The sequence below is a fragment of the Salmo salar genome, chromosome ssa25 (assembly GCF_905237065.1).
Source record: "Salmo salar chromosome ssa25, Ssal_v3.1, whole genome shotgun sequence".
Classification (NCBI taxonomy): Eukaryota; Metazoa; Chordata; class Actinopteri; order Salmoniformes; family Salmonidae; genus Salmo; species Salmo salar.
In genome coordinates, this window is record NC_059466.1 from 29,734,375 (window position 1) to 29,756,591 (window position 22,217).

At 46.2% G+C, this 22,217-nt stretch overlaps 1 protein-coding gene across 5 annotated transcripts; it reads right to left on the reverse strand.

Annotated features, from left to right (window-relative positions):
- Positions 1–48: 48 nt before the first annotated feature.
- ranbp2 (RAN binding protein 2) lies at positions 49–21,870 on the reverse strand. Of its 5 annotated transcripts, XM_014173930.2 has the most exons (31): positions 21,678–21,870; positions 21,017–21,084; positions 20,821–20,932; positions 20,393–20,545; positions 19,813–20,043; positions 19,587–19,729; positions 19,204–19,399; positions 18,815–19,115; positions 18,549–18,730; positions 16,925–17,112; positions 16,519–16,642; positions 16,067–16,228; positions 15,721–15,858; positions 15,380–15,511; positions 15,054–15,263; positions 14,294–14,365; positions 14,033–14,168; positions 13,805–13,905; positions 11,899–13,681; positions 8,806–11,724; positions 7,272–7,349; positions 4,483–4,644; positions 4,298–4,378; positions 4,023–4,195; positions 3,293–3,881; positions 3,022–3,132; positions 2,726–2,871; positions 2,047–2,320; positions 1,772–1,944; positions 1,459–1,632; positions 49–1,041 (listed from the first exon to the last, which is right to left on the reverse strand). In XM_014173930.2, exons 1-31 carry the CDS (start codon positions 21,747–21,749, stop codon positions 736–738), a joined length of 9,690 nt encoding a protein of 3,229 aa, XP_014029405.2. In that variant the 5' UTR covers positions 21,750–21,870; the 3' UTR covers positions 49–735. The 5 variants fall into 5 exon arrangements, with proteins under 5 accessions (XP_014029405.2, XP_014029403.2, XP_014029402.2 ...); XM_014173928.2 differs by having other exon boundaries at positions 4,023–4,192; positions 8,806–13,681; XM_014173927.2 differs by having other exon boundaries at positions 8,806–13,681.
- Positions 21,871–22,217: the final 347 nt, after the last annotated feature.

The window sequence follows — 22,217 nt, forward strand, 5'->3', positions numbered from 1 at the left end:
AGGCGTCCAAACTTTTGACTGGTACTGTATATTTGAAATCTAACAAGGTTCAGTTATAAAGCAACTTTATTTTGTAAAGACCATCTCCAGCATTTATTTATTGACAATAAGAATTGTTAACCAACCATAAAATATGTTTAGTATGTCACCACTCCCAAATTGTTAGACTTCATATTCCTACCTTTTAGTTTAAGACAGGTGTAGTCTCTCAATTTGCACATTATGAAATCATTGTATAGCCTACACACAAACAAAAACACACCTAAAAAAGTATACACCGGCAGCAAGAGGAACACAATACCAAACAAACATTGGTTGGGTTTTTAAAAAGGTTGCAATAATCTCAATTAAGACTTAATTACACAAAACAAAAATTGGGTTAGGGAGCTTATGAAGGAACCAGCACTGTCAACTCTTATTGGAACACATGCACACACACAAAAAGAGTCTGGGGATTCACACAGGGACATGCAGCCCTCAGGTTGCGGCAGGGAGAAAGTGCAACACTCATCAGAAGGAGACTCTGGCCCGGTCTCAAATTAAAGCAAATTCCCCCCGTAGTGCACTACCAGAGCCCCAAGTATCATTTGATATCTGCCTACTATAACTGTGCTCAGTTTGAAATGCTATAACTCCCGAGTCCATGACCAGAGTGAAGGCCAATAGCCATCAAGTCAGTGACTACATGTTCAGCCCTACAGTGGAGTTGTCTAATCAGTGACCAAAGCCCAAGCTCTACAGTTGTCCACATTCAGTGATGACAATCTTCTTGCTGGGTTTGCCAGTCTTGGTGCCCAGCTCTCCCATTCTGCGGACCACATCCATGCCCTCTCTGACGAAGCCAAAGGCCACGTGTTTGAAGTCCAGGTGCTCAGCCTTCTTCAGTGTGATGAAGAACTGGGAGTTGTTGGTGTCTCGGCCACGGTTAGCCATGGACAGCAGCCCCGGGCCCGTGTGGCGCACGTCAAAGTTCTCGTCCTCAAACTTGTTCCCGTAGATGGACTTCCCTCCTGTCCCGTCCTGGTTGGTGAGGTCGCCACCCTGAGTACAGACAGAAAGCTGTTAGGAAATACTTATCTGATGTGTCCCTATCAAGATACAGATAAAAGCTAAATTAGAGCTGTGGTTTACAAACTGTTTTTGTGTTCCAAGAGGCACTGACTGACCTATTTGGGAAACATGGTATTGAAGGTTATGAAAGCATGTTGGTGGTTCTGAGTATTGTCTGGTTTCAGTTTAACCTGGTCATCACTAGTTAACATAGCCACAAAGTCATAAACCACACATTTCTACAACTTATCTTCTTAAAATCAGATTTTAAACCCAACAACAACCTTATATTAAGACCAAAAAGCAAATGTGTTTTTTCATGAATTTTTACAATATAGCCAATTTAGACTTTGTGGCTGTGTTATTTAATGGAAACCGTCCAAACCCACACCGGCACTCCCCCCTCACCTGACACATGAAGTCCGGTATGATCCTGTAGAAGACAGAGTTGCGCAGCCCGAAGCCTTTCTGTCCTGTACACAGCGCTCTGAAGTTCTCAGCAGTCTTGGGGACAATGTGAGAGAACAGTTCTATGGTGACCGTTCCCAGGGGCTCGTCGTCAGCGGAGATGGAGAGGTACACCTGGGGGCAGAGTTTCATATAGATTATTTTACAGGACATCATTTTAGTAAAACACACAACAAATTATTTTAGGTGGAGGGGACAAAAGTCGTAGGCTAGGCACTCCACCTATACAATAGCAGGCACGGGAAACACTGACCTGGGGGTTGGTGTCTCTGGAATGTTCCTGGACCCTGGACATCTGGGGGGAGAGGGCCGAGGCCTCTGATTGGCTCATACGGCTCTGACACTCACAGAAGGTCTTCCTGAAACACTCAGCCAGTTCTGCTGTCTTGAACTTGGCTGCCAACTGCTCCACCTTACCCTCACCCTCTGGAGAGAACACAGGATCAATACATTTATCAAGTCATCAACTATACAAGAATCAATATATTTACATAGCGCTGTGTATGGCGGAGCTGTGTGTAGACCTACCTGCAAAGTCGGTAGCGGTCCAGACGAGGGCTTGGTTGGAGGTGTTCATGGGTTTGAGCTCCATGCTCTGGCAGATGGTGTGATTGGCACACACCTTCAGCACCTGCTCCCTCCTCATCAGCACCCGGTAGAACCTCTTATCGGGGTGGAAGAGAATCTTGATGTCTCCCACACCCCTCTCCTTCCACTGGCCCAGGTCTCTCTCCCAGCGGTACAGCTTGGTACGCTCCTTAAACAGGATCTCCTCATCCTCCTCCCCTGACTTAGTCTCCACCTAGACAACACAGTTACGCACAGGTTAATCAGGAGGGTGTAAGTTTACAGAACTTGTATAGAAATGTATCAAATAGAACAGGCAAGATTCTCTGTCACAGATAGAATGTAGTCATGACAGCTCTAGAACAAGCCTCCACCTAAAACACATTTACAGTCAGCTATAATGACGTGGAGTCTCTGCTTGGCATTCAGGAGATAGATTGGGGGCAAGGCCCTGCAATAGCCTAGCGTCCTGTTGAGGGGGCGTACATCACGCTGCATCACGCTTCAGAAAACAGGTGATAGGCTCCTGTACCTATGAGGTGTTCCGGCTCGCACAAGCCAAGGCTACTTTACTTTCTAATGATGACATTCCCAGTAAGGTTAAGTGGAATTAGATTAGTAGCAGTGCATTGATAAGTACCTCTGGTAGGGTGACTATGGGATCAAAGTGAATTTCCACATTATTAGCATCCTCTTCATGACTCCTCTCCTCCCCTCCTTCAGCTTTGGGTGGGGCTGCAGCTCCAAACAACGTTGCCCCGGCATTCGCCCACGAGAAGTTAGAATCTAACAAGGAAACATTTTACAAACTGAAATGTTTGTTTTCACTTAAACATAGCTCACAGTTGTGTCATGGAAACTTGTAAAACCTTAAAATTAAGCACATATTGAATTTCCTTCAGTCAACTGTATTCAGAAAAATGTAGAAGTGCCAACCTTGTTTTCCGAAGGCGAATTCACCCCCGGTGTTCTGTGCCAGATCAGCGAAGGAGATCCCTTCCCTTCCCAGATCACTGAAGCCCAAGGAGCCAAAGGAGTTTGGAGCATCTGTAAAGGAGAAATAAAGGATGAGAAGACGGGTTGCTGTACTGGTGTCAGAAGTGAGATTGTGCTGCTGTGAGTATATCAAATGTATTCACAAGAGGGACATGCTCTTCCTGATCAGGTGTAGAATGCAAAGGGCTCTGCAATGATAAATATCTCATACCCTGAGTAACGGTTGTAGTAAATGTCGACGTGGAGTCCGGCTCCGAGGTCTTCTTGGTAGACAGGTCTATGGGGCTGCTGCTGGTAGCAGCTGGAGTAGAGTCTGACTGATCTGGAGCCTGCTTACCACTGCTGGTTGCGGGGTTTGGAGTTTGACAAGAAACACAACTGCTTGCAGACTCCTCATTTCTAACAAGACATGCGTCACACTCCCACTGCCCTGGCTTTTTGACAAACTGTGCACCAAATCCAAATGAGGCAGTCACCAAAGCTGGGGCACTAGCAGCAGGTTTTGCTGAAGGGTTTGAAGTTTGAGCCTGCTCCACACTGCTGGAGACTGCAGTCTGAGACTGCGTTGGAGTGGAGTCTGACTGATCTGGAGTCTGCTGGACCTCTGCCTCCTGGATGGTTACCGACTGAGCTGGGAACTCAGCCTCTGCTGCAGAGGATTGAGCCTCTGCCTCAGACAGATCTGGAACCTGTACCTGGCTGCTGGGGGACTGATCTGGGAACTGTTGTTCTGGCACTGTATCGCCGGTGCTGGAGGACACAGCCTCACATGAAACAGGGTGTGCGCTTCTCTCTGCGTCCTGAAACACAACCAAAACATCAATATTTGCTTGAGAGAACTATAGTAGTTTTAATTTCTTATATCCTAATGCCACATAAGATGTTCATCTACATGTGCAAACAAATGAATATATTATAGAAGTCTCTTGTGCTTTGCATACCTCTGTCTTGAAGTCCTCTGGCTTGTCTTTCTCTGCCTTGCCGCCTACACCACAAAAAGTTGGAGGCAGCTGCAGCGGCTTGGCTTTCTGCTCCTCATCTGGAGTAGACCTCTTCTCCCGCACCACCTCAACCTCCGGGTACAGACCCTCAGCACCCATCTCGGCCTGAGCTGCTGAGAGGAGTAGGTTATTGGAGAGGTAACTTGAGAAATTTCACCAACCTATCAATGGCTATTCATACCGCTCTCTATAGCCACTTTGGCTATGAAACTTACCAGAACTTGCAGCCTTTCTCTCAGGAGGATCCTGGTACAGTTTTCCATTCAGCGCTTTAACTGCAGTCTCAAAGTCCTCATCTGCAACACAAACTAACGTTAGTAACACGGTCAACTACAATGCGGAAACCTTTGCTCCTACAAGTAGAAAAGTTTTGCAAGAGAGTGTTGGTGTCATTTCTCACCGTCCGTCTGGTCGTCACTAGTGTTTCCTGGTTCGTTCTGGTAGCAGAAGAAGGTGAGAGGCAGCAGGAGTTCCCTGGCCAAAGCAGCCTGCTCCGCAGTCGGCTGCCTCTCGTACACCACCTCCACCTCACCGTCATCAGCAGCCTTTGCCTGGGGGGGTGCTATAACACAACAAAGAGTGAGACAACTCAGGAGACCCCCTTCCTACAGAACAGAGACATTGAAGGCAGTAACAGAATGATACAACTTTATTAACCTCCAAGGTGAATTTGTATAATATAATCCCAAATTACTGTACAATAAATGGATCGACTGAACATTTTAAGACTTGACTCAACTATGCTGCAAGGTTGTTTGGTACTGTAGGGCAGACAGGCTAACAGTTAATATCCTAAAAAATTTTTCACCTGCTAAAAAGTCACAAAACCATTTCACTAAGGAGGTAGTTGCATGTCTAGGGTTAGTTCCAAACCGAAACACATGCATCTCAAAATATTGACATCATGCATTTCGCCACACCAAGCAAGCAGTCTCATCTCTGAGAATGCTTTAACTATTGCGGAAGTGAATATCGAAGGCATCAAACATTAGAACAATGGATCTACAGTATACTGTACACATGAGGCCAACCATAGAGGATTCTATGCCAATTAGCTTAATACAAACATCCCCATAAAATTCTGTCAGTTTAACGTAGAGACACTAAAAGTATGTGGACACCCCTTCAACTTAGTGGATTTTGCCATTTCAGCCACACCCATTTGACAGGTGTATAAAAATTGAGCACAAAGCCATGCAATCTTCATAAACAAATATTGGCAGTAGAATGGTCAGTACTGATGAGCTCAGTGACTTTCAACGTGGCACCCGGTCAACTGTAAGTGCTGTTATTGTGAAGAGGAAACATATAGGAGCAACAACGGCTCAGCCGCGAAGCGGTTGGCCACACAAGCATAGTGCCAACAGTAAAGTTTAGGGGAGGAGGAATAATGGTCTGGGGCTATTTTCCATGGTTCCAGTGAAGGATGCTCTAATGCTACTGCATAAAATTACATTCTAGACAATTCTGTGCTTCCAACTTTGTGGCAACAGATTAGGGAAGGCCTTTTCCTGTTTCAGCATGACAATGCCGCCGTGCAAAAAGCGAGGTACATACAGAAATGGTTTGCCGAGATCGGTGTGGAAGAACTTGACTGGCCTGCACAGAGCCCTGACCTCAACCCATCGAACACCTTTGGGATGAATTGGAATGCCAACTGCGAGCCAGGCCTAATCGCCCAACATCAGTGCCCGACCTCACTAACGCTCGTGGCTGAATGGAAGCAAGTCCCCGCAGCAACGTTCCAACATCGAGTGGAAAGCCTTCCCAGAAGAATGGAGGCTGTTTTAGCAGCAAAGTGGGGACCAACTCCATATTAATGCCCATGACTTTTGGAAGGAGATGTTCGACGAGCAGATGTCTACATACACTACATGGCCAAAGGTATGTTTTCTTGCATTGGATGCGTCTCAATCTGCAACCCACTGCATCCACTTATGTTGCACTTCCGCATCTGCAGTGAAAGGTGACAGAGAGTGGTGTTTGGCCTACAAACTATTGTAGACCAAAGATGACTCTTACGAATACGGAGGTGTTCTCCGTTTTGATCTACGACCCCCACAAGCATCTTGGGACTCGTCTGAAGTCGGTACAGGCGATCTGCCAACTTCTGTCTGTAGCGTCCGGACAGTTTGGGCTACATACTGTGGAAAGGTGAGACACGAACATGTTGTTTTTGCTCTAGGATGGCCAGAGCCCTTACAAGACTTGCCTGAAGGTCCCCCGGTACCAGTTCAATTTTTTTCCCCCCTGATCTTTCTTATCCGTCTCAGATATAGGACAGACACGTTGTTCCATGTAGTAAAGCTGTTATTCTGTGTTTGTGTGGGGCTAATAGCAGGCCAAATCAAATTTGATAAATTGTTTATTTTGATACTTCAAGCGTGCATAAAATTCAAAATCAATTAAATTGATCTTTGGTATGACCTTAGATGACCATCCAGTGGTAGAAAAACAAACGCTTGTAACATACAGCAGCACATTCTACCTGGGTTTGAAATCTGGGACGTACTGTAAATCTCTGGACCGAACCAGACAAGGTGTTGCCTTTCACACTGTTGCTACCCATCCTGGACTAAAAATGTGTGTGACGTTGAAGAGTGTGTGTGACAGTACATTCCTGTCAGGAAGCATGGCTGGAATCTCCCCGTGTCTCCTTTCAACAGAAGAACTCTATCCTCTTCAACACTCCACTGGCCGTTACCAGGAACTTAATCCTTTCACCTTTCTATTAGCTAAACAGCTAGCCTAACTTTTATTCGCAGTAAGCCTAACAAGTAAAGTTTGAAATGTGTTCCACCCTCTTGTAGCTTTAGTGACACTTGTCAAGGAGTGCCCTCAAACTCAACTCTGGACCTCAAAGTCAGTTCAACTGCATTTTTTCATTGTTCCCCTCTAATCAGGGACTGATTTAGACCTGGGACACCAGGTGTATGCAATTAATTATCAGATAGAAGAAAAAAAACAGCAGTCTCTGGATCTTGTAAGGTAAGCGTTGAATACCCCTGCTTTAGAGTAACAGTACCTCTTGAGTATCAGATGGCATGCAGCTCGTTAGGTTGTTGTACTAAAGGTTTGTATGTTCCACTCGTTGCATGCGGGTTAAGACCGGCTACAAAGCAGGCCCAGCCAGGTGACAACTGTGTAGGTGACGTGTCACAGCACACACGCAGTGCAGTGACAGAGTACCTGGGGGCTCAAATTGGGTGGATGAGGTGCTGGTCCAAAAAGCCATTGGGTTATCTTTGAAAAGCCTAAAATCCAATCCTACAAAATAATGGTTGGCAGGTGAGACAAGCTGGAATTGGGGGGGGGGGGTTGGATTAAGAAATTAAAGTGTGTTGAAATGCGTCTTCAGTGAGATTCAAGTTGATCATTACATTATCTAAGTGTAATGGATTCTACAATCTTTCTATATTCTGTCCTGTCTCCATGAAAATGTAGCCTGCTATAATTCTTTGAAAATGGAGTGACTGCATTATCCTTAGGGGATTTGATTACTAGGCAAGTGTACAGTACAAGTGTACTGGATTATATACCGTAATTTCCGGACTATAAGCCGCAACTTTTTTCCCACCCTTTGAACCTCGCGGCTTAAACAATGGATATGGATTTTTCACGCTTTCACATTTAAAAAAAAAAAAAAAACATTCTGTGACGTGCTCAGATTTTTGGCGGCATGAAGCTATCATTAGACCAATGAAATTGCCGAACGGGTTAAAGTCGAACAACTTTTTTGTTTACTGTTTAGATTAAATCGAGCGCACTCAAACTTCCCATCATTCTGATTACGGTAGTCATTTTGTCACCCTGATTCCTGGGGGCACAACAAAGTATTTGCAGCCACTCGACATCAGTGTAAATCGTGCATTTAAGGTGGCGCTCCGTGTTCAGTGGGAGGCTTGGATGACAAGTGGGGAGAAATCCTTCACTAAAACGGGCCGCATGCGAAGTGCAACTTATGGTCAAGTATGCCAGTGGGTCCTGACAGCGTGGAGCATTGTCAAAAAATCCACTATCATCAACGGGTTTCGAAAGGCTGGACTGCTGCGTGTTGAAGAGGGCTCAGCGGGGGATTTGCCTCCGGATGAAAGTGACGAGAGCGACAATGAAAACGATCCAATATCGCATGAAGCAATTCAACTCCGAGTGATTTCAGTGGTTCAGTGGTTTCAGTGCACAGGAGGAGGAAGATGGTGACCAATGACTTTCTTGGTAGGCTACTGTTTACTGCTAATTTTTTATTTTTTGTTACAAGCCGTGTTTCGATAAAGCCTGTGTAAAGTTAATTTGTTTCAATGTACCGGTGGGCACCTGCGGCTTATAGACATGTGCGGCTTATTTATGTTCAAAATAATATATATATTTTTTAATTCAGTTATATTCGGCTTATATTCAGGTGCGCTTAATAGTCCGGAAATTACGGTAATTGATTACATCTGCTATCATATTTTAAAAACTATATCATTATATTACAAGAGTGAGGAAATAGATGTAAATTAGGCTAATGGGAGTGATTGGGTTAAGTTTGGTTCTGCTAACAACACAGTGTGGGCTGGTGGAAGAAGCAATGAGATGAACCAATGGGGCATGACTGGAATCACAATGGGGTCAAATTGTGAGACAACGCCATTGTGGGGGGGGGGGAAATCACCATTCAAAAACAAGCAGTTCACACTGAACCACAAGATCAACTAAGAAAGGATAACAATAAAAGGCTTACCCTTTTCTGGGATTTTGAATGCAGGTGAGGGCTGGGAAGTCCAACCGCTGTCTTTAGCCTTGGAGATTTCTGAAGAACCATCCTCCTTGGACAACGGGAGGCTGCTGCCAAAGATCTTCTGGAGAGAGTGGGTTCCGAAGAAGAACTTGGGAGGAGACATCACCATCTTAGAGGGGTTGAGAGGGCTGTGTGGTGTGGAAGTGGAGGCCTTGCTGTCAGGGGTGTGGAAAGTCTCAGAAGACAGCTCTGTCCTTTCTCTGGTGGTCTCCTCCAGGATGGCCACAGCAGCCTGTCCACACACTGTCATCCCTGGAGCTGTTGCTACCTCCTGAGGAGGGGTCTCACAGGAGGCTATGGGAGTGACCAGAATCTCATTTTCTTGGGCTGTTTTAGCCTCATCAAAGATGTCTCTGAAAGAGTTGGCCACATCCTGCAGTTTAAATCTCACTGCCAACTGCTCCACATTTCCCTCAGCTACCTCAGCAAAGTCAATGGCACTCCAGACCCAGGCCTTCTCAGCACCCTTCATGGGCTCCAACTTCATAGAAGACGTGACCCAGTGGTTGGCGCAGATCTTCAGGACTTGGTCCCGCCTCATGAGGAGTCTGACTCGTTTGGTGTCGTAGTTCTGCAGTATCTTAAGGTCTCCGATGCCCCTCTCCTTCCACTGGTTCAGGTCTTTGTCATAGCGGTACAGCTTTGCTCTGTGGCTGAAACACACGTTTTCATTCTCCTCTCCAGTGGAGATCTCCACCAGGTCTGGCAAAGGAACCACAGGCTCAAAGTACAGGCCATCCCTCTCCTCCTCCTGGGTCACGTCTTGCTCCTCATCCACAGACACCCCACTCTGGTTCAGCTTGGCCGGCGACTTGGTAGGACTGATGACAGGCTGGAAGCTGAAGTTAAAGCCAGCTGTGGATTCTCCAAAGCAGAAGAGGTTCTTCCTGATTGGGCTGCTTGCTAGCGGTGAGGCGTAGACAGATGTGTCAGCACTGTCGTCCAGAGCCTCCTCTCTCAGGTCATAATTGTCCCATTCTAAGGTAGGGCCAGTGCTCTCCACGTGGGGCTTGCTGATCAGACCTGAGGTGTTACTGGCTGTCGTGATATTAGCTTGGCTGTCGTCCTCCTTGATCTTTGTTTTGTCATCAGTCAGGAAGGATTTAAGGTCTTTCAGACCGGACTTCATCTCCTCTGCCTTCTGGATGAGATGTGCAGTTCTGCCTGTGTCGACAAGCTTGTGAGGAGTCTGCAGTGGAATGTCCAACAGGAGCCTCTGACACTCCTCAAACTTAAGCTTGAACTCCTCAGCCAGCTCTGGGGTTTTAAACTTGGCGGCGAGTTGCTCCAGTTTAGCATCTCCTTCTGAGAAGTCATTAGCAAGCCACATCCAAGCTTTGTCGGAACCAGCCAAGGGCTTCAAGTTCATGGTGGTGGTGATCCAGTGGTTGGCACACACCTTCAGGACCTGCTCTCTCCTCATCAGCACCCTCAGCCTGCCATTGGTAGCATTCTTTAGGAACTTGAGGACTCCAACACCCCTCTCCTTCCACTGGCTGATGTCTCCGTCAAACCTGAAGAGCTTTACTCTCTGTGAGTAAAGGGCCTGTTCATCCTCCTCTCCTGTGACCAGGTCCACTTTATCAGGCATCTGGACCACAGGTTCAAACTGGATATCGTCATTCTCTTCTGTTTTGTATATTTCCTCTTCATCCTGGTCAGCGGAAGTGTCTGCCCACTGGTTTGACTGAAGGGATGTGAACAGCTGCTCGCCACCTTGGGTGAAGCCTTTGCAATTGGAGTCGGTCTGTCCAAACTTGAAGTCTCCTTGTGAGTTCTTAGCCAAATCTGCAAAACTGAAGTCATTGGGTTTGCCATTCTCATCCTGATCGGTGTTGTCCACTGAAGGCACTGATGCAGATATACTGACGCCAGATTCCTTCTCTTTTTCTCTGTGCTGCTCTGCGATATTCTTCAGGAACATGGACGCAGACCCTGAAGCAGGAGTCTGAGTTTCATCTGGTGGGGTTCTCTTTGCCTCTTGAGTGCCAAACTTAAAGCCACCTGCTGGGATGGGCATATTGAAAGAGAAGCCTGCAGCACTGGAGCCACTGCTTTCAGCCTGAGGGGTCTCAAACTTGAAGGATGCAGGGGAACCTTTATCAACTTTGCTTGTGCCAAACTGAAAAGAGCTGTCACTGTTGAAGTTTGCTTTAAACACATTGCCTACAGGCTGAGTAGATGTACTTTGACTCCCAAAGCTAAAGCTGAAGGATGAGCTGGAGGGGGTGGCTGTGCTCTTAGCGTTGGGATTGGGTGTCTGACAGGAGACACATTGACTAGCAGAGCTGTCGTTTCTGACTAGACATGTGTCACAGTCCCACTGTCCCCCCTGTTTGGCAAACATGGCCCCAAGAGAGGGAATGTTGCTAGCATTGGGTGTCTGGCAGGAAACACACTTAGAAGCTGATGCATCATTCCTCACTAGACAGGTGTCACAGTCCCATTGTCTGTCCCTCTTAGCAAAAAGATCACCAAAGCCTGACACGGTTGGCTTTGGTGGTTGTGCAACCTCAACTGTTGATTTTGCTGAGGGATTTGGAGTTTGACAAGAAACACAACTGTTTGAGGAGGCCTGGTTTCTTACAGCACACATGTCACAGTCCCACTGCCCTGGCTTTTTGCTAAACTGCGCACCAAATCCAGAACCTACTGGATTGGTTAAGGGCTTTGATGCTGCTGCTCCATCTACAACCGTTTTGGCTGCAGGGTTTGGAGTTTGACAAGAAACACAACTGCTTGAGGAGGCCTGGTTTCTTACAGCACACGTGTCACAGTCCCACTGCCCTGGCTTTTTGCTAAACTGCGCACCAAATCCAGAACCTACTGGATTGGTTAAGGGCTTTGATGCTGCTGCTCCATCTACAACCGTTTTGGCTGCAGGGTTTGGAGTTTGACAAGAAACACAACTGCTTGAGGAGGCCTGGTTTCTTACAGCACACGTGTCACAGTCCCACTGCCCTGGCTTTTTGCTAAACTGCGCACCAAATCCAGAACCTACTGGATTGGTTAAGGGCTTTGATGCTGCTGCTCCATCTACAACCGTTTTGGCTGCAGGGTTTGGAGTTTGACAAGAAACACAACTGCTTGCAAATTCTTCATTTCTAACGAGACACGTGTCACACTCCCACTGCCCTGGCTTTTTGACAAACTGGGCACCAAATGGCATGGTTGAGGGCTTTGATTCTGCTGCTACTCCTGCTGTGGTTTCTTTCTTCATAACAAACTGGGCTCCAAAACCAGCAGCAGGTATAGAAGTGGTGCCACTGGTTCCAAACGTAAAGGAGGAGGGTATCTGAGCTCCAAAAGCCCCAAATCCCTTTCCAATAGATCCTGCGCTGCTGGTGTCTTTTGACAAGTCAGCTCCAAATCCAAAAGTAAATCCTCTCACTGAAGCTGCCCCACTAGTAAAGCCTTTGGTTTCAGTAGCCAGTTTGCGGTCTGTCTCTGACAGGGAATTAGGGTTGGCAGTCTGACAGGCAACACACTGCATAATTGTAGCAGGATTTCTTACATAGCAGACATCGCAGTGCCACTCCCCGTCCTTCTTTGCAAACTGGGCAGCAAAGTTTGTCACCTGAGGAGCAGATGAATTAGGAGAAGTTGCTTTCCTATCTGGCTGATCTTGCCGCTTTTCTGGAGATTTGGGAACTATCTTCTGAGCCTCTTCAAACTTTGTTTTGAAGAGCAATGCCTCGTCTGCCGTTTTATACCGGATGGCCAGTTGCTCAGGCCTTGGTTCCTCATCTGCATAATCAATGGCATTCCAGACCCAGGACTTGTCAGAGCCAGCAATTGGTTTCAGGAGCATATCTGGCGTGATGTAGTGGTTAGCACAGATCTTCAGAACCTGCTCCCTCCTCATCAGCAGACGCACTTTCCCTGATGTATTGTGCTTTAGGATTTTGACTATGCCGATGCCCCTCTCTTTCCACTCCTTTGTCTCTGCGTCAAATCTGAACAGCTTGGACCTGTTACAGAACATCTCCTCTTCTTCCTCCTCTCCAGTCTTCACATCTACTTTGTCAGGGAGGGGCACAATGGGCTCAAAGTGAGGCCCATCCTCATCCTCCTCCACATGTGTGCTGTCGTTATCGCTCTCCGGTCCTTTCTCCACCGCTGTGTTTTCCAGCCCAAATAGTGGCTTGGTCTGATCAGTGAAACTAAATGGCTGTTCAATTTTTTCAAACAGGTTTGGTTTGTCCCGACTCTGGGCTGCATCAGTGAAGGAGAAGCCTGCCACGCTTTTAGTGCCAAAGCTAAATATCCCTCCCTGGCTAGGAGGCTCCACCTCTGAGGGGCCCTCCGATTTGGTGGGAATGTCTGATGTCAGAAGCCCCAACAGGTTCTCACTGTTTTTGGCTTTGAAGGTAAAGTCCCCATCATTGGATTTGAAGTTGGAGTTGAATTTAAAGGCAGCAGATGATGGAGTGGACTGGGCGACTACTCCAGCACCAAAGCCAGGCACCTTAAGAGGCTCAGCAGGGACCTGCTGGCCAAAGGCGATCTTCCCAAAGTCCACAGGCTTCCCCTCAATGCTCTTTGGTGGTTGGACAGGTCCGACTGAGGGCTTGGTGAAGTAGCCAGGCTCGGGGAGGGGAGGGTTGGTGGTGGGCTGAGAGTGGCCGTAGTATTCCTCGCTGTATGGGGAGAGTAGACTGGTTGCTGGTGACTCAAAGTGGAGGGGGGTGCCGAAGACCTGGTCTTGAGGAGGGTAGATGCAGGCTGGTGTTGACTGCAGGGGAGGAGTGTTAGTGGGCTGCTGGTAGGCATACATGTGCTGCTGGGGTGGCAGGCGGTTGACTCCATACACAGGAGCCTGAGACAAAAGGAAAATTCATTAAAACCTAATTCATACTTGCCACCGAAAATACTCTCCCACTTCAAGTATCTAAACCATTCTGAATGTTCAAAGAAAAATCAAGGTATAAACACCTACTACCTTTGTTGGGGTAACATTGGCTGCAGGACGAAGGAGATACTGTCCGGAGTTATAAGCAGGGGATTGATTGAAATACATAGATGGGGCCTGTGTGGTGGCAACTGTAAACAAAAAGAGAAAAGGTTATAATCAACGGTCATAATTTTATATCCTAGCAACATTGCTATTTCAGTATTCCTAATAATACAGCCCGAAACGACACAACCCAGTTGTGTACTGTGTTCCTACCGGTGAGGGGTGCTACATGGAAGGTCTGTGTTGGGGGGAAGCCCTCCTGCATGCTCTCAGCCCCATACCCATACATCCTTTGGTGGGGTGACACCATGCTGTCTGACGAGTTATGTCTCAGGTCATGGACCTCATTCTGCAACCCAACCACACAACACTTAACACAGAAACCATGCATGGACATCTATAATTGAATTAATAGGCACACTTGACATGGGCAACATCTCCCATATCCTCAATGACAATGAAGCCAGGGCTGACCTTAAGGGCCTCCACCTGCTGGCAGAGCATCTGCAGGAGGGACTTCTGGTGCTCCGCCCAATGAGGTGGCGTCTTGGGGAAATCAGGAAATGGAAGAGGAAAGTTATATTTTCATTATATTTTTCATGTCAAGGTATTTCTATTATTTAGGTGAGAAAAAAACCTGTACAGTAAATCTAAAACTGAAGTACATGAATGTCCATGTTTAAAAAGCATCAGTGTCTCACAGTGTACAAAACATTAGGAACACCAGCCCTTTCCATGACACACTGACCTGGTGAAAGCTATGATCCCTAATTGATGTCACCTATTAAATCCACTTCAATCAGTGTAGATGAAGGGGAGGAGACAGGTTAAAGAAGGATTTTTAAGCCTTGAGACAATTGAGAGAGATTGTGTGTGTGTGAATGGGCAAAACCATTTAAGTGCCTTTGAACGGGGTATGGTAGTAAGAACCAGGTGCACCGGTTTGAGTGTGTCAAGGACTGCAACGCTGCTGGGTTTTTCCACATTCAACAGGTTCCCCGTGTGTATGAAAAATGGTTCACCACCCAAGGACATCCAGCCAACTTGCGTCTGTGGAAAGCATTGGAGTCAACATGGGCCAGCATCCTTGTGGTACGCTTGACACCTTGTTGAGTCAATGACCTGACAAATTGAGGATGTTCTAAAGACAAAACGGGGTGCAACTCAATGTTAGGAAGGTATTCCTAATGTTTTGTACACTCAGTGTATGTTTACAAGTCAACATTTATCATACCATGTGTCTTTTGGAGGGAGGGACAAAGCTCTTGCTGGGGGAAGGGGTTAAAGGGGCGAATTTGATTTGAGAGACTGAGGCAGCAGGCTCAGTAAACTGAGGGCTGAAGTGGACCGGTCTGCCCTCTTCATCCATCGCTTCTCCAACCTCCCCTAGCTGCTGGTTCACATCGTTCAGGAGATCCATCACCTCTTCCATTGAAACAGGCAGCTGGAACAACACACAGTGAATATGATTGAATGTCATGCTTCCAACTCTTAAATCTTTGACTACATGTTTTTGGCAAATAGTCATGTGTATAGATGCCGTATATTGAAGTGTGTAACCTTGTCCATGTCGTCAGCATTGGCATTGTAGATCTTGGAGAGGTAAGTTCTGAACTTCCTGAGGAACATGACACACCTGTCCCGAGTCTCCTCCACCCCACTACCAGCCTCCTCAGACAGACGCTGGAAGATCTACACAGAGATATCAAAAGACAATTCATAACAAATGCATTTTCTATGGTAAGACATTAAAAAAAAGAGATACAAATGCTGCCTGCACACAAAATTATTTATTTTGCTGGCAGCTGCACTAGAAGGTATGGCACTAATGCGCAGAGTGGGAAAAGTGCAGGGGATTGACTACCAGAGCAAGGTAGAGCAGTGAACCTCTCACTACATACCCTAGCTAGGTGCCAGTTAGATGAGATGTTGTTGATTGTCTCCAGAGTAGTGATGGCCTCCTCGGTCCTCCCCTCGACGTCCAAGAGGGTTGCAAACGCTATCATGGCCTCCTCCTCAAAGCCCTTCACTGATGGGATCTGAGATTAACACGCAAACGCAACCTCACTAACCAATGAAAATAGAGCAATGCATACATTAAGCCTGGACTCGTACATTTTCACGATTGGCATCAGTGATATGAAAAATCTACACGTGTCAATGCTTTAACTCAGCAGACTAACAAGTATTGTGGAAAGCTGGGTTCTAATCCAGTCGGTCAGAGAAGCAGCTGTGTTGGTCGCTCACCTGTATGTCTCTAGAGGGGAAGTGTATAAAGAGGGGGTCCAGGGGTTCAGGGATGCTGCGTCTTTGCTTGATCTTGTCCAGCAGGGGGAGCACCACCTTCCAGTAGTGGACACTACGCCCTATGTACTCCTTCTGGTCATAGTAGGAGTTCACACCAACCCCCTGGCAACAACACAGCAGGTGTTAAATCTAAATGCAGAAATGGCAATGCTCCAAATCATCCATTATAACTAAGCACTCATCGTTCTGAGTCGCATTCTCAGAAGTAGTTTCAAGCAGACATAATTTACTGTACCAAAGGGAAATTGCTGATGTGTAATATTCTGACTAGACCAAGAGTTATAAATAATGACCATACACTAATTGGAAGTTATAAATACTATTGAGTAAATGGCGGAGGAAATCATTTCAGACAGAAAAAGGCAGGTCTGCCGTCTGGCTGAGGTGTATACCGTTGAGCTGAGGTGCTGGGCCCAGTGTATGGGCAGGGCTGGTTGAAGGCCATGTTTCTCTCCAGCTCGAAGGGTGCTTAGTCCATGTTGAACAGTCATCCTCAGTTTGGCTGACATGCCAGGCCTAAAAAGAAAAAAAGGGGGGGAAAAAGACCGTATTATACATACTAGGACTACAGACAGAAGCAGAACCATAGTCATGTTAACCACAGGGCAATCAGTCAGCTTGATTTCTCCATCCCGGGCCTTTACATTTTAACACAACTTATATGATATCTGTGATCAGTTCAAGTGAGGGAGGAGGGAATGGTGCCTGGGTAACTTTTACAGAGCTAGCTTGGGTAGTAAAACGCTCGATTTCAGCCATCTATCATATAAGTATAGCGATGAACCTGTAGTGACTCACGCAGCTTGTTTGTGTATGAGGCTGTAGACAGCGTCCCACCATTCCCTCTGTCTGTCTGTGGAGAGGAGGCGGAGGAGGGGCAGAGGCAGGCAGCGGGGCTCATGGAGTTGCTGTTGACCAGTAGAAGTGATCCTGGCCCTCTCCTGGAGCTGGGTGTGACTGCACCACACCACCCCACACAGGAACACCTAGAGAGGAGGGAATCCCCCCAGTGTATTGCATTAGTTCTTAGAGCAGTGGTCACCAACCGGTCGATCGCGTTCGACTTGTCGATTTCCAAGGCATTTCTTGTCCATCGCCAAACATTTCTGTAAAAAACCCAACGATTAATCCTTGTGTTCCTATTTCTTTTTTTTTATTAGTCTCGGGCTGTTGGTGGTAGGTGCAGCCTATTCAGCTGCCCTGCGCACCAGGTAGGCAAACTGTTGCCATTTCATGTGTCTGAAGGTACAAACTCTGCTTTCCCGGTGGGCCTGGAGAGGAAATCAAGTGCACTATGCCACCACTGGCCAATCAGATGACCGAGTCTGCAGTAACGTAGCAGGCATAATAGAAATCCTCGGCAGAATTGATACTGAGATTTCTAAATGTTGAAAACGATGACTAGAGAAAGACAACGAATACAGCAGAACTGCTGTTTTTATGAGTTCATGTTTAAGTTCTTACTCAGCACTGTCAACACTTTGTATTCAACACTTTTATAACCAATAAAATGTGCGTTCTTTTTCCACTCAGCGATACAACAAGCAGCACAGCAGTAATGAACGAGTAGCAAAGTGTATCTATAAGCTTGCGTTATTGTTAGCGGCTTGAGTCTTTTTTACATGGAGGAATATTTCACTTTCTCTGTTCATAGGAGTAACAACGAATTTGAGCATTAGGCAGAAATAATGTGGTGCGACTCAAGTTCCTCCATCAGCTGGAAGACAGAGTCCATTTTTGGTCAGTGTCAGCAGAGGGATGTTGACAGGTGGACCCTCAGTCTGCTGCCCTCTCCCTCCACTGAGACTGACCATCAGATGCAGGCACCATCAGCACAGTAAAATAAAAAGCTAATTATTTAAATGTATGCTCACTCAGCTGTGCCTCACAAGTAATACAATGGATCCATTACTGGTGTGATCATATAGCCTACCTAAAAAAAATATATATATATATATATATATATTTATGTCCCGAACAACAATTCAAGCAGGTAAATTCAAGCAAAGCCAATCCGCGGTGAAAATGTATTGGGCCTACAGCTTACTCCACAAACCTCATTGCTATTGTACTGTTTTTAATTGGTTAATGTTGCATAGGCTTACATTTTTTAAGTCATGTTAATAAAAAAATTCAGAGCGGTAGATCTCGGCATGCATTTTCACTCAGAAAGTGATCTTGACTCAGAAAAGGTTGGTGACCACTGTCAGAGTATTCAAGCTCTTTGTACGAATGAAAAATGAAGCAAAAGAAAACAATCAACAATATCATTCGAAGGACACTATTAGAAGATTGTTACAAGGCTGTTGAGCCTTGTAGAGACATATTGTTGAGCCTTGTAGAGACATATTGTAGAGCCTTGTAGAGACATATTGTAGAGCCTTGTAGAGACATATTGTAGAGCCACCCCAGCCACACCCACCTCCAGGTCGAGCAGGCAGATGGACTCAGGTGTGTTGGTGTCCAGTTTGGACGTCTCCAGGATGAGCCTGGGGAACAGCTGTTTGAGCCAGTCCCTCAGAGCAGGCCTCTGGGCCATGAGAGACCACTGGAGACCCAGCCAACACAGCTGCTGGAGGTCCCCTCCTTTGAGCTGGATGGAGCCTGAAGACAGGAGAGAAACAGGGTTACACAGGAAACTTGTGAGATCAGCTCATCTCCTGTTGTGTAGACCCACACACATCATACCATTGTCCCATTTGATGAGGTCAGCTATCGCTGGAGCCTGTGTGTTGATGGAGCGGATGTCGTCGTTGCCGATGAAGGAAGTACCAGCTGGAGCCTGAAGCCCAAACAAAAGCTCAAACAGAGAGCCCTGACCACTACGGTTACCAAACGCCTCCACCACCTCTCTGACAAAGGTATGCGTGTCAGGGTTGAGGTTAAGCAGCATGTGTCCAGCCTGGCTCTGTCTGTCACTGGCCAGCAGCTCCAGATGCTGAGGAGAAGACTGGTCCCCTTTAGTCGCCTTGCTCTTCAGCCCCGGGACCTAAATAGGAAGAATGAAAAGAAGTTGGATACAACATGAAAGACACTGTCATTTGCTAAATACAAAGCATCTAGTTTGTGTGCATTACCTGGTAAGCCAGTAGATAGCAGAGAGCAGCCAGGTCAATGACAGCCCTCCACTGCTGTTCTCTTTCCTGAGCCATCTTCAGCAGCAGAGTGCCAGCATGCAGGTACAGATGTCCCCTCATCTCCACATAGACCTCATTCAGATCATCTGTTACACTGCATGCTGTCTTCTTCAGGCCCTGCATCGCACAGTCAAAACTACACAGAGCGAGACAGGTGTTAAATAAGGTACGAAACACACGCACACACTGCTACTAATCTAGTAGGACTCTACAGAGTGACGCTCTAATGCAGAAACTCTGTTGGTAGACTAAGCATGGATTAACTATAGCCAAGTGCCAGCAGTCACGTTTCCCTGCCTAGCCTGGTTCTGTCAAACACACACCTCCCGAGGGCCTTGATGCTAGGCTGCAGTCCTTTTCCCGACAGGGTCAGTCTCAGCAGGCTGCAGTGGGCCAAAAGTAGCTCTCTCTGCAGATGTCTACTCGTCTTCTCATTGGATGAAACACTGGGCTGGCCTAGGAAATCCTGAGAAACACCAAATTAAGCACTTTACTATTGTACATGTAATTCCATAAGTGTATATTGTATTTTGTGAGCATCCTGCTGACCTGTAGAGTGTGTACTACAGTAGAGTACCAGTCCAAGCTGGATCTAAGCAGGCCTCTCTTCTCTGTGGCCAGACAGTGTTTGACAGCCTCCTCCAGCCTGCCATCAGAGGAGAACAGCTGAACCAGCTTTATGTTGATATGGGCATCGCCAGGTCTCTTAGTCAGCTCTGCCTGCAGCAGGTCAAACAACTGGTTCCGTCCCTGCTGGCCCTGTCGATTCAGTAGCCGCTCCTATAGGGGGTAGAAGGAGCATTAGCAAGGATTGTTAAAGAGCAGATTTTTTTTTTAAACAGCTGATTATCTTTTTAAACAGAAGTGTCTAGTCCCGGGACCAGTCTGCTGCACAACAACTGTTCCTGAGGGGAGAGAGGGGGCGAGGAGGGCATATGCATCAAACAGCTGCCAACTCAACAGGCAGGTAGTGATCTTGGGACAACCCTGTGCCAGTTTCTAAACAATCCTCCAGTCACAATGCAGGCAGTCTTTAACCTTGACACACTATTTCAGGTTAGCCACACAATTTAAAAAAAAAAAAAAATGCTTTTAATACAGGAAATCAATACTGTGTTAGAGTTCTTACCTTGAGGTTGAAGACAGCAGGATTTGCAGGCAGCAACTTGGCAGCTTTCTCCACCCAGAACTCTGCTCTGCTGTCTCCCTCTGTCTTACTGACCAGCAGCTCAGCCACCTTCAAAACCAGGTCCCTCTGGGCTGGGTTAAGGTCCACAGACCGCTGGACACACAATTAAAGACTTGAAAGCATCTTTACACTGTCAGATAGTTAGGTTTGCAATTGGCATAGCTGTTTTTTGTTTTATTTTTTTTAGGGATCAGCTTTAATATTACAGATAGAGTATGACTTCTACCAATGTAATAATTTCCAACCACCACATTTATTTAGCTGTTTCTTCAAACAAATAAATTATATAAAACTGGATGACTGACAAAGCCTAATGGACACTATAACATTACTAAGTAAGTGAGCAACTGGCAGGAATATCAGCTTGCCTTGTAACATCCTACGGCCTTGTTGACATCTCCTTCCCTCTCATAAAGCTGGCCCAAGAACTTGTGTGCTTTGGGATCTCTCTCCGCCACCGTCAGGTATACCGATACATGTCTAAAAGAGGGGACCAGACATTCTGAATAAACACACAAAAGATGTAGATACCGACTTCAATATGTCAATGTGTTCAGGGCATACCTTTTCGCAAGTTCATACTCCTTAGCCTCGAAGTATAATTTAGCAAATAAAAATCCTTTAATTGGTTTCTGTGGAAAGAGAACATATGAAGGCCTAGTTTAAAATAAGGTTAAACTCATATATAGTTATAACAGCTAGTTAACTACTGAAGACAGACATGGTTACCTATTGTATTTTGAAGTTCACTAAAAACTTTGGTAGCCAACTAACTTAGTTGCCTAATACATACGAAAATCGTACCAGCTTTCTGGAAATTCCACAAGTTAGCTAGTTGGATCCATTGAAATATAAAAAATTGCTAGCTAGGGGGGGGAAAAGGCGATCATGGCTATCTGCATAGGAAGAGTGACACACAACTAACTAAAGGGCATGAGATGTTTCAAAATATAGCCAGCCCTGCTGCCCGCGCGTTTTCCACACACGGAATTCTTCATTGCGATGGATGAACTTGAGAAGTGTCACATTTCCCAGCCTAGTTAGCGAACGTTAGTTAGCTATCCAAAATGAAGGATCCATTAGCTACTTGTTGTTTCAGATTTAGTCTGTGGCTAGCTAGTTACTTTAAATGCTTGCAGTACTGCTAACTATCATACCAGGCCACGATGGCCGTTAGCTTAGCTAGCTAATACACGCAGGATGAAGTGAAGCCGGTTGGACTCACCTCTTTGAGTGAAGGAGAGGAACTCTGTACTGAATAAATATAGCGTTCCACTTCGGCCTTACTTCGCCGCATGGCTGTGTAAAGCGTATTTTCTTGTTATTTCAAAACTAGAATTGCACAAAATGACAAAAATCGGCAGGAATCCTTTTCTCCACTCTTGCCATGGGAACGTCAAATGGCAGCGGTACTCACGTGGTTCCAACCAAGAGCTGTGATTGGTGGAGACTTAGCCAATCACATTTGAAAAAGTACACACTGAACGTGTACTGTCCGAAGGCTGGTTCAATATATTGAATACAAATACAATAGCCTATACTTCATTAGAGAAAAGGTGCAATCTGTTTTTGTTATTGCACAAAAATAATCGCGTTAGTAGGCTGTAGTTATCCAGGCTGTATCACAACCAACCGTGATTGGGAGTCCCATATGGCCGGTGTAGGCGACATTGTAAATAAGAATGTGTTCTTGCCTAGTTAAATAAAGGTTAAATAAATATAATTACTGTAGGATCTCATGTGATGGTCAATATTTGATTTCGCA